The sequence below is a fragment of the Blennius ocellaris genome (assembly GCF_963422515.1).
Source record: "Blennius ocellaris genome assembly, chromosome: 3".
In the NCBI taxonomy this organism is placed as follows: Eukaryota; Metazoa; Chordata; class Actinopteri; order Blenniiformes; family Blenniidae; genus Blennius; species Blennius ocellaris.
In genome coordinates this window covers 31,449,563-31,462,062 of record NC_137652.1, presented here as the reverse complement: position 1 = coordinate 31,462,062, position 12,500 = coordinate 31,449,563, and the positions used below count along the sequence as shown (strand labels likewise).

Below are 12,500 nucleotides of genomic sequence, written 5' to 3'. Positions count from 1 at the left end.
TCAATCTGTTTGAAAAATATGGCAGGCAGTAATAATTGTTAAATGGATGTCACCTATGTAGGACATTTTACAGCCCCATCGGTAACATTCACACATCACACACATCATTCACACACCAATAGACCCTCCTGCCAGTGTATCGGGAGCAACTTGGGGTCTGGGGTCCCCCCCAAGGACACTTTCACATCACAGAAAGGACACAGAGGGGATCTAACTGCAAACCTTGTGAATGAAACGGATTTGTGGGGAAAGAAAATGTCACTTCGTGCACAAAATGTCACAAAGCGACGTCCCTCCTGACATTGTGTTTCACCTCTGCTGTCTGAAGTGCCAAAAGCTCAAGTTTGAGGTCTACAAAGTGGCACTAATCCTCCCCTTTTTCCAATATCGGGAACAAAGACCACCAACAGTCTGACTGACAGCGGAGCACCGAGCCTCGTACTCACGCCTGCCTGTCAGAGGAAAATAGCACTGCGGCGGCGGTATTGACAAGATCTTAAAACGGCATCTGACTCACTAGTGACTCACTGATCCAAATGTGGGGAGTAATTATTCTCAATTTAGGCAAAATGCCCACCTACCCAGGTTTTCCTACATCACACTACCTACACACAACCTGAATAAAACACAAGTGTTTCATTTCTCCTGAGCAACTGTGATTTCATCAGACTGAATGTGGAAATACTGAGGGTTTTTTTTTTTTTTTGCAGTGACACAGAAAACTGACTTTTGTTGGATGATAATGTCTTATTGTCATTTTATATTGTCATTTTTACAAAGGCCACATTCAGCACGGTGTGTTTAGAATAGTTAGAGACAAGATATCACCAGTTTTCAGATCAACATTTCCATGTATACGTGCAAAATGTTCATGCATTCCTGCTCTACAGGTCAACACACTTGGCCAAGCAGATGAAGCTCTAGCACTCCATCGTGTTGGCAAGTGGTGATCTTTCACTTCATCATTTCAGCCTGACTTCATAACTGGTGGCTGGACACATAAAACACACAACTCAACCTCGGATCAACGTTTGGAATGCAAAAGTGTGTGTGTGTGTGTGTGTGTGTGTGTGTGTGTGTGTGTGTGTGTGTGTGTGTGTGTGTGTGTGTGTGTGTGTGTGTGTGTGTGTATATTTATATATATATATATATATATATATATATATATATATATGCCAACAAAGTCTGTATTCTTTACCAGCAAAAAACAAACAAAACCACAACAAACCAGTAAATACAAATATATAGTTCAACTCTAAGTCAGTCTCACTTTACTGAAGGCAGTTATTTTGATAACAATGTGTGTTAATAGTAAAACTATAAGTATAAACCAGGACTCCTGGCCGGATTGAGAGTTGGTCTTCCTCTGGTGTCTCTGCAGTGAGTGTTGGATTCAGTGTGTCCCAGAGGGCTGAGTGGTGAGCGGACGCTGCATTACGTGTCGGCCTTATGCTGGAGCAGCGGTGGCACCGCAACGTCCCTTATTACTGTCAGGAACAATCTGTACCTTGGCATTTGGGAGAATGACATGAGGAGCTGCTTCAGTGCTGCAAACACTGACTTAGACACGCTGTAACTGTGATTATCTACGAGTGTATCCAGAGGATGACACAGCCGCTGCGACCACTGTGACCGTGGGCCTTGGCTGTTAAGTCTCTGGCAATAGTACAAGAGTACTGTATGGTATAAGTGTAACGCTAAGTGCATATGACAGTTGTACCTGCGGGTAAATGGTTGCATTGGATAAGGGCATTGGTAACACATCTGACGTGTTACACAGACAGTATACGGCCGGTTCAACTCCAGGACTAAAGGACTAAACCCCAAATGCTGCCTAAGTCTGGGCAATAAAATGACAGCCACAGGCCGAGCGGCACAGCTGCAGCTGTGCTCACAACCAGTGGCCGTATTCTGTGGAAGGCCGGGCTTATGAGAGGAGAAAAGAGCAATAAATGCTTCATGTAAAATCCAAGATCATCTCCTCTTTCTGTAAAAGACAGCTGTTCATACAGATCAAGAGAAACGCAAAAAACATATTGTGAGAAAGAACAAAGCCAACAATCCTCTTTCAAAAGTGGTTCACAAAGTAGTTTTGTTCAAGATTGTGACAAAAAAAACCCAACCCAAAAACCAATTCAGCATAGAGGCAGTGAAGAGCCTGCAGTCGTCCAGTTGTGTCCATCATTCACTCTCCATTCGTCCAGCAGAGCAAGAAGAACCGATGCCATATGGTTTGCATGCATTTCAGTCCTTTTCAAGATCTGGCCTTGGTATTTCAGTATTGTTAAGAGTTTGAAATCGATGAATTGGGCAATATAGATCACGTGTTTTTCAAACAAATTAATCATACTGTGGGATTATCTGACATCTCTTGAATCCTCTGTTGTGTTTTGAGCTTTGAGACGTGGTTGATATGATCTGAACTTCCTCCTCCTACTGAATTATTAACCAGCGAAAGAAATCAAGGTTTTATTCTGTCATGAACACAGTGAAACGTACTTTTGTTTTGTAAATGGTGTAACAGGTGTATCTATGCAGAACATGCTTGTATTAAAACACATGTTTCGTACAGACAGAAAATAATAATTTTGTCTGTATGAAACATGTGAAGTGCGCCTGATTAGTTTGGCCTGAATGGACCTTTAAATTTAGATTGTGTTTACACCAAGACCTTTTCACTCAGCCAGCTCATATATTTCAGCATCAAGCACTGGAAAGGTGGCGATGAAGAGTTAATCCCGAAGGATGTGATTGATTGTCTTGTGTAATTTGAACCGAGGTCAACTGCTGATTACGTTTCCAAGGAATCAAAATGTGATAAAGTTGCAGGACATCTGTAACTTTTCATTAAAAAGCATTCAATCATTTCATGCCGGACGAGGACAAACAGCAATAAAGTACAACATCTTTCAGACATTGAGGGACTTTGCTATTTAGATCCCTGCAGTGACAGAACAGTTTGGACGGAGCGACTGCCTCCCTGATAATCCTGATAATCCTGATAATCCTGATAATCTTGATGGACTTTATGATCTCACAGCTAAACATCATCTGTTAATTACAGTCGGAACAGTTTGAGGAGCAAAAGTGTTCAGTGGACACTGATTAAGAAACAAACCTAATTGATCCTCCAGCCATCAGAAGACCATGACACTACAGCTTCATTTATAGAGGCACCACAACTAAACCCAGAAACTGCAACGATTTCAGGATCAGCTGGTGGATCCCTCTCAAGCCCGTCCAAGTTATGTGCAAATCTCATTGGTGAATACATACAGATGGAACTATTTGACAACGCTCTTTTCCCATTACTATCTTTCAATGTTGATGCAGCGTATAAAGACATTTAAGCCCCTTTAACTCTGTTTGCTCCTATTGTTCCAGATAGTTAGCCCCGCTAAGTCGACCAACTCAACGCCTGTAAACCCTTCGAGAACAAAACCTGATCTGTCGGATGAGGGCGGGAGAAAGAAGTCCACCGTGTGGCAATATTGATTCAACAGTAAGGACAAAGAGCTGAAAGGCCAAACGTGACATGGACATTTTGGGATAAAGCAGCAACAGTCTGACTAAGAGTTATAATGAATACTCAACCTTTTGTCTGCATTTTAAGGCCCATTTTACATCAATCTTGATATAATAATGGTGCTGACAAAACATGTGCAAACATTGTTGAATTAGATGAGATTTTAAATAATAATAATAATAATAATAATAATAATAATAATAATAAATGATATATATCTAACTCTACTGTAGAATATCATGTAAAATGATTTCATAAGTTAATAGTTATGATCAAGTGACACTGAAAGGTCATTTTAAAGATAATTGTTGTTGTTCCCTGTCGGAAACACTCCACCATCTCTAATCCGTAGCTCTTCCACACATTTCCAGCCTCCAGATATCGAGATGTTTTGACAGCTTCATGTGCAACACTGACATTTCTCACATTTCTTGTCAAATCAGCCAATGACAGAAAACATTTTCTAAACCTCTAATATCCCGACACATCCTGGTAACACTGAATTGGTATGCATACTTCTTCATAAGTGTAACTCCCAGACCGTTCGGTATATCTAGTGAATCTACACACTTCCAGAGAGCAGAGAGGACTTTCTCACTGCGACCGTCCAATCACAGACGAGCTTTACCAGCGTATCACATGTTTAGAACATGAGGGTTTCAGTACTGTCAAGTACACATCAGATACGACGACATATTAAAACCTTTGGAAAAGAGGCAGGAATTCTCACTCAATTATGATTTTATAGTCCTAAAAACTAAATACAGCCACCAAGTGAGTTACCTCAACTACTGAGTGTAATAGAGAAATGAATCCTTCTTTGTATGTAAGAGAGACGGTCATGTTATTCAAAATGTAATCACAAGTCCTTGAAATGCATTAAAATCTCTCCATGGCACATAGAGGTTTACACCCATCAATAGAATTCATTAACAGCAATAAACGATGTGCCTTCACAATAAAGCTGAAGGAAGCAGGAAAGCCTTCCTCCCTAAGTAGCACACTATGAATCAAGTGTAACCCTCTCTCTGATTCAAACTGATCTGCTTCATGGAATCACCTGGACCTTGCAGGAGCATGGCCCCGGGAGCTCCGAGGCCCCGGGAGCTCCGAGGCCCCGGGAGCTCCGAGGCCCCGGGAGCTCCGAGGCCCCGGGGAGCTCCGAGGCCCCGGGAGCTCCGAGGCCTCGGAGACTCCATCTGGTGCCTCGCAACTGTCAGCCATTTAACATCACGATTAGCTGCAGTTGCTGCTGTGCGTCAACGCAGCAATGAACACATGCTTTAGGTGGCGCTGGGGGAGGAAGTTATAGCAGCAAGACCACAAGAGGTGACAGTAAATACTCACATCCTGCGAGCGAAGAGAGAGAAATATTATCACGTACAAGTAGGAGCAGAGGAGAGCGACTCTGCTGCCTCCTGTGGTCAAACCATAGCAGCACGTGTTCGTCTCTGGCTGTCTCGACTGGCTTTCATATCAGAAACATCCACCGACAGGTAGATTTATTTGGTTTGTTCCACTCGAGGCACAGTATTAGTTCACTGCCTTTGCTTTGCAGGAAAATACTTGTTTCTCCAAGTAAGCAAAGAAGCTCTACCGAGTGAGAGGAAAATAAACAACGGGACTGAAGAAACAATAAAATGAAATCTTCTGTGCTGATTGTTGCTCAGCCTTGTTCAAACACATGGATTTCAAAGGGATCCTTCCCTTTCGCAGTGCTGCAAAGCCCCTACACTGATCAATCCACACATCTAAGCTCGGACAGGCAGTGAGGCAGAGCGGTAGGAGGCTCAGAGGAAAAGCCTCCCAGCTTAGCTCTTATTAATGACCTTTTGAGGGGAGACCAGTAAAACTCTCAGCTGACAAGTGTGCTTAAGTTACCTACAGAGATTTGTTCTAATATTGTGGAGGATGCACACACTGTGACAGATGGAGACAGATGAGCAGATGGAGAGGTCGCCAGCCAGAGAATAAAACTCAACAATTAAAAAAAAACATGGCAATAACCCTCCTTAAAGTGGAAAAATGTGCTTTCATGACAGCACATTACAAACTCCCAGTACCCAGACTGCAAGTACAAGAATAAAGACCCCTGCATGGCTCTATGAAATCAACACCACAGCATTAACTTTCAGTCATGCTTGAATAAACTCATTTACAGTGGAAATGACCCCAACGAAAATGTGGGGGTTTAATCCCACCGTGACTATAATTCTAAATCTGAGTGACTTTGTAGATTTCTCTTTTTCTGTAAGTTTGTTTGGAGCCTTTGTATTATGTTAGTTATGGGTTTAATTGCAGTGCCGTTAAAAAACAAACAAACAAAAAAAACAAACCTGAAAGCGCGTAAATCCCCCAATAAAGAAGAATGTATTGATGTACAGTTCAAACAGCACATCATTTGTTTGTGATCATTTATAACTAAATTAAAGAGTTGTGCAAATAAAAAAGTACATGAGTTTTTAACTGTTTTTGATCCTGTCCAGTTTAACAACGTATGTAAGTTCTAATTCTGTTTGAAACGGGGAGAGTGATTTAAACTAACCACATGCCTTTTTAAATAACCAAAGAAACAAAAAGTCTGCAAAACATATGAAGGATTTCATGCCTCATCGCTGAACTCCTCCTCATGGTGTCTTACTTAAAGTAATGTTGCCGTTACAGCTTGAGAAAAAGAAAAAAACGAATTCAAAACAAATCTGAAGCAGAAAAAAATTCCAAATGAAGGGAAAGACAGAAGAAGCCCCGTGAGATTTACCTTTTCTGTGGCATTTCCAGGTTAGTGTAGTGATGAAGGTCTGCGGGGCTGCTTGTGAGGTCAATCCTGCTCAGACCACCAACTTTTCCCCGTGACGAGCTGTCGGAGTGATATAGAGCCGGCAGGTGGCGAAGGGCAGTGAGACGAGGAAAGTGAAATCGCAAAAAGAGGGAAGGTATGAACGCTAATGTGCAAAACGATGCAACCAAACATGCTCAGCTAATCTCACTGAGTGCCGGTACTAATCACCAAAAACCAAACTGCACTTGGACCATGAGTCTCCCCATGTGGCTCCACTGGACCGGCCATTGCTCAACACAACATATTTCTCTGACTGGCGTCCAGGTATTGCTGATCTCCATCAGCAGGAGCGAAATCACACTTGTACGCATCTATGTTTAGCTGCAACACTACAGCTTCCACTTTTTGTTCTGCAGACATTTCCCCAGTGGTTTGTGTACCCAATGATCACAGCGGAGCGGCAAGACATGCTGAATGTATGGCCACATACACAACCTGTCACCATAAATACACAGAAGGTCTGCTAAGATAATCAGACAAGCTGCTGGGATGATTTAGCTGCATGTGACTCTTCTACAATTTCATCGGAGTGAAAGACTGTTTTAAAAAAAGACATTTTTTCTTCTCCTATGAGAGCTGATACTAAAAGTGATGCAACCAATTCCTTGAATTCAAACTCAGCTGGGCTAGTTTCAGGGAGTCGACGCCTCGATGTGACCAGCAGCCAAGTTCCATCATTACAAAGAGCAGGTTTTTCACTTGGAAGCAGAGCGGAAGACTGAACACCACAACCTGCATCCTGTAACACAACCAGTGAAAAGACGGCGACAGGTGTGAAGGAAGACATTCCAGACCAGAACCTCCACCGAAGCTCAAGGAAACGGCCAGATTAACAAGAAGGACCTGTTAATAAACTTACATCATCGTCCTCCTAAAGTAATGGCTCATGAGTGCTTTTTAAAAGTACAAACAATGAACAGGATCTGTTTATATCCTATTTTACCGAATGTGACATTGATTCAGTGATTCGGAACGGATGATCAATTCAGCATGGTGACGATATATACAAGTGACATTTAGATTATATACTATTCTAGTAAAGCCTGTAGAGAACCAAACAACACTGAAAAATGACAAACATCTTTTGAGAAATCAAAGCTGCTCCTTCCTCTTGGAGGACAAGAGCATTTGCTTTGTGCCTTTTTGCCTTAATAAGTTCTATCTACTATCTTCTATCCAACATTCTATTCACTGAACTGACAACACTACACGTCCTTCTCTTTATTTGTCTTTGTGTTTCAGTTACGCTTTCGGTTGTTGATTCTTGAAGCAAATGTTCGATTTTACTGTGTATTTCTTTTGTTGATGACTTGCATGTAATTTGTCTAAATGAGTTTTGTTGCGTTGTTTAGGAGCTTGTGATGAGGAAGTTGTAGTTAATGCTTGACGACAGTGTTTGCTTTGCTCAAAGTCCAAATATAATCTGATCTGAGAGCAGAGAGTGACCTCCAACCAGCATCACGGTTTGTTTTTTTATTTTTGTGTGAAGAGACATGTATTCATCCTGATTGATTCAATGAGCCCTGGCAGGGTTACGCTGACTAAAAAGGTCCTGATGAGTGCCAGGTAGTGCGGCATATCCTTCATTTGCAGTTGATCTAAAATAAGCCACAGATATCAAATCCATTTACGGACTGCTGGACTGGAGTAGTTAACAGAGAAAATGCCAACACATGCATGTTCACACAGATACAAACATTCACTTCTCAATCTTTTGGCAAATCTGCCACCAGTAGAATCAGAAGTTAGTAATATTTGAAGATATCAAGACAGCAAGAGGCTTTAATTCTAAAAACTCTTCAAGACCAAACTGCACACGGACAAATGTGACCATTAAACAAAGCAAACGGGATTCAAAGTCAAATCTGAAAGGGAAATATCTTGTTTATGAATACAAAAATGAATTGCAGGTTGGTCATTTAGAGGATTGTTAACCTTTTGTTTTGCAAAGCGAGGACATCATGACGCCTTAAAGAGTTAGAAGGACTTCAGCAGAATCTGATCTCATAAGTTAAACAGGAAGTTAAGGAATTAAACTGTTATCTTTATTTATACTGTGACTATAGAAAATCCTCCCATTTTCTAGAATCAAATGTTTGTGAAAAAAACTATTTAGATACTTCCACTGGAGCGGAATACAATGATTACATTCAATTAAAAAAGCCCACATAAGCATTTTCTAATTTATTATTATTATTATTATTATTATTATTATTATTATTATTATTATTATTATTATTATTATTATTATTATTATTCATTTTCTCAATTTTACTTGTCTTTTACAAGAAACACTTTATTCTTCTTGTTTTGCTAAAATAGGGAAATTGCTATAAGAGTGACAAATAATATTTGAATTAGCAAAATATCAGGTTTATTTATTTATTTATTTATTTATTTATTTATTTATTTATTTATTTACTTATCTATTTATTTGTTTATTTGTTTGTTTGTTTGTTTGTTTGTTTCAAACATGACAACAGTTGATTAAAATCTTTGGAGCGTGAATCTAATAACTTCTATTAAATCTGTATAATATATTAGGTTCTGTTTGGAATGAGAGAAAACTGAGCATATTGTCATGTGTTAAATGCATAAATGGAATCTACTAGAAATCCTGAGAGTAACTGAACATTTGCGCCGTAGTTTGTCTCTGTTCATGTCAACAAGTTAATCTAAACTCTTTTTTTTAGAGCACGACTCAATCATCTCCATAGAGACAAGAACTTTACTTTCTGTTGCATTTTTAATTTTCGATAAAGATTTTGAAGAAAAACTATAATAAAACAAAACCAGAAATGAACGTTTTCACGGCATCTCATGAATCTCATTTTCAAAGATATCCTATATTTCAAAAATAAAATAGTCTGATAAGTTTTCTCAAAGGTTGTTTTCACTTCAAACATAACAGGCGTGGAATAGAAGCAGCAAAGTGTTTCCGAAAACGACTTTGTCGTCTTTTTGAAGGATGGAATCAGTTTTTTTGTCATAAGATTGAGACTGTGGGAAATCCTATGCGTTGGCACACATTTCCAGCTCAGATGTAATTCACCCTCGAGAAATCTTTCCTCTTTCTGGGGTATTACATTGCCCCACCAAACAAATCCCCGGTGCTTCTTTTTGTTTCTCACTGGAGCCATGTGAGCGCCAGGCACATGGCTCCCCCTTTTTGTGTTTGCCATCTTTTCGCCTTACCTCCGCAGGCTGTCGCTCGTCGCCTCCAGCGGGTATCCGCCACTTTGTCCTTTTCCCAGCATGTTGGTGTGGCCTGTTTTCACACCTTCAATGCTATTTGTTGGGTCCCAAGCCTGCTGAATGACAGAGCAAACTCTCTCGCACCGCCTACAGCCCCTAAAGCTGCTCCAACATGCAGAACTACACAGTAACTACCACTGACCAAAGGCAACTTCCTCCAACCGGCTTTGGGCTGTGAGTGTGGAGGCTGGCTGCTGAGAACACTTCAGCAGGCTCTCTTACGCTCAGCGTCTCCTGATCGACAGCAGCAAAGGCAGCAGAGTCACCCTCAGCCCCGTCGCCCCGACTCCCTCTCCCCAGAAACTACACCGGACACTTCCCACACTTTCCTCCACTTCCTGTCTTCTCCCCACAGACTCAAGCTGGAGGTTCTTCAGAGGAAGCAGGAGGTGGACTGCGGGACATTTAGGAGGTAATAACAGAGTAGGTGGGCTCAGGGGACTGGCGGGGGGGGGGGGGGGGGGGACAGCTCCACAACAACAGGGACAAGAAAGTCCCTCCAGCCTCCAGCCACTGCTGATTATCGCCTCTAAGTTCACACACAGGCACACAACCACAGACACACGCAGCCTCACATAGTCTGGCCAAAGCAGGGATGCACTGGGCTTCTGGGAATGTCATCAGTCACTCACTGGGTGTCGGGATCAATTTAGCTGCTGAATCATTGGGGAGGGGTGTGTGTGTGTGTGTGTGTGTGTGTGTGTGGGGGGGGGGGTGTTAGGTCTGGTCTCCAGTGCTGGATCACAGTGTCAGATTATTCACATTTTGTAATGGTCTGACTGTCTGAGGTTTCCCATCTGTCTGCCAGAAGGTGGGGCGTGTTTGGTAATAAATCGTTAAGGGAAGAATTGTAGTGAGTGAGAGTACGTCGGCAGTCCTGTTAGAGTCTGGTCTGCTTCAGCTCACGGCTGAATCTCTGTCTTGTTAACGGAAGTGGGAAGGAGGGAATCTCACTTCCGAGCAGTGTTTGTTTTCTCGCACGCTAAAATAGACCTTTGTTAAAGGTTATCATGCATAACCGTCTCGGTTTGCCTAAAAGGGAAGACATTGTTAAACATTTGACAATAAATCATGAAAGATTTCACTTACAAATAAGAAATAAAACCAATAAATTGATTTCACAAATGAGGAATTGTGACATTCCCTGTGGCTTTAATAATGTAGTACATATTTAGTGCTGGTCCGGGGGAATAAAGCAGAACCAAAAGAGGCAGACAGTGAAACAACACTTCACACTGGCAAACCCACAGCTGCTGATAAAGTGGCTGCTGGGGGGGGGGAATCAGTCCGGGACACATTCAAATAGCAGGAGAAGATAAAGAATCCCACCAGAGCTGTTCCGTACATTTTCAGTTGGGAAGGCATTTACAGAACCTTGTATATGTTGCAGATCTTTGTGTAAATATAAAAATATTTGTCCAAGCTTTTCAAATGTGCGCATGAGTTTTGAGTACTTTCACTCCATGTGTGCATTTACAGAGCTGTGTATGACTCTATGTCTTGATGCAGTCACACATCTCTGTGCATTAAAGGTCCCATATTATTTGAAAAATACTTTCCAGTGGGTTTCTGACAGTAATATGTGTCCCTGTAGCCTGTATGAGGGCCCAGAAGTGAAGAAAATCTGTCATCTCCTTCACTTGCTTGCTTCACTTTTGAGTACAGGCGAATCAGAGATTTCCCTTCATTACATCACCAGGGGAAACCATCGCTCCCTCTGGCAGTGGACACTGCCTTTCACTGTCCTACAGGCAGATCAGCGCTGCTCTCTGAAATTATGAATAGATGCCATTTTTTTTCTTCACGCAAACACCAGACATGGACAGACACAGCTCAATAGCATTTTAAGGTACGAACACAGAAACAGCCTGTTCTCGGGAGAGCCACTAGAGGAACTTTTAGACTGGCTGGAATTCAGCATCAAGGCTGGATTTTAGTGAATACACTTTGAATACAATGTTGTTGGACCTCTGACACTGATGTTCAATTATTAAACAACGGTCTAATATGGGATCTTTAACATTTGTCTTTATGCAAGAGCAGAATCATGTGACTCCACAGACCTGTGTGTCACGTGTCTATAGGTCTGTACTGAACATATCTGTGTTTCACTGGAAAGAGTTTTCTCTGCATGTCTTTTGTTTGTGTGTTTTGTGTGTGTGTGCATGATTCTAAAGATGTGCTCATGTGTATTTCCAGATCTGTCAGTGGACGAGTTCACATGTACAGACTGGAATATATATTGGAACTTCTATGTAAGCATTTACAGATCTGCTCAGGAACAAATCTAATTTAGAAATGTGTAAATTCCTGGATGACTGAAGACACAGTCACGGTCTTGATAATCATGATGTTTTTGTAATTGACCCTCATTCCTAATCTCCTCTACACAGTAACGTGGTCGACCAGCCAGCAGCAGCGAGACCTGCTGTGCTCGAGGACTGCAAATATAAACCCTGAGGCCATTTTTTAGTCAGCCGGGAAAGAAGACAGTCTCTCCATCTTCACATTGTCTGGTTCAATGATAGAAAGCAAAATGAAACCATATCTGACGGTCCGTGCTGACAACCACCAGGAAACTATTGCCATGCATTGCGTGCATGAAAGCGTGTGCATGTCACTCATGTGACAACGCTACATAACAACCCCCCCCCCCTCCCCCCCCCCCTTCCCCCCGCTTATTTTAGCTCTGCAAGAAGGCAGATACCACTGTAGCATGAAGTGTTTTCTATAATGGTGCTCGCCTGGATGACTCTGTGTTAAGCACAGCAGTTCGAGAGGTGACGCACTTTAAAATGCTTGTTTGCTGAGTCCCCTAAAACCCTCATAATTAAACAACAGCTTACATCCATGCATGTTCTTGATAGCTCTTTAGAGAAC

General features: G+C 41.7%; 1 protein-coding gene across 1 annotated transcript in view; it reads right to left on the bottom strand.

Annotated features, from left to right (window-relative positions):
* rbm20 (RNA binding motif protein 20) overlaps positions 1-9,696 on the bottom strand; it is a 76,733-nt gene extending 67,037 nt beyond the window's left edge. The window contains exon 1 of the mRNA XM_080519571.1: positions 9,561-9,696. Within this exon, the coding sequence (XP_080375697.1) occupies positions 9,561-9,622 (62 nt within the window). The 5' untranslated portion in view covers positions 9,623-9,696. The remainder of the gene's footprint in view (positions 1-9,560) is intronic.
* Positions 9,697-12,500: the final 2,804 nt, after the last annotated feature.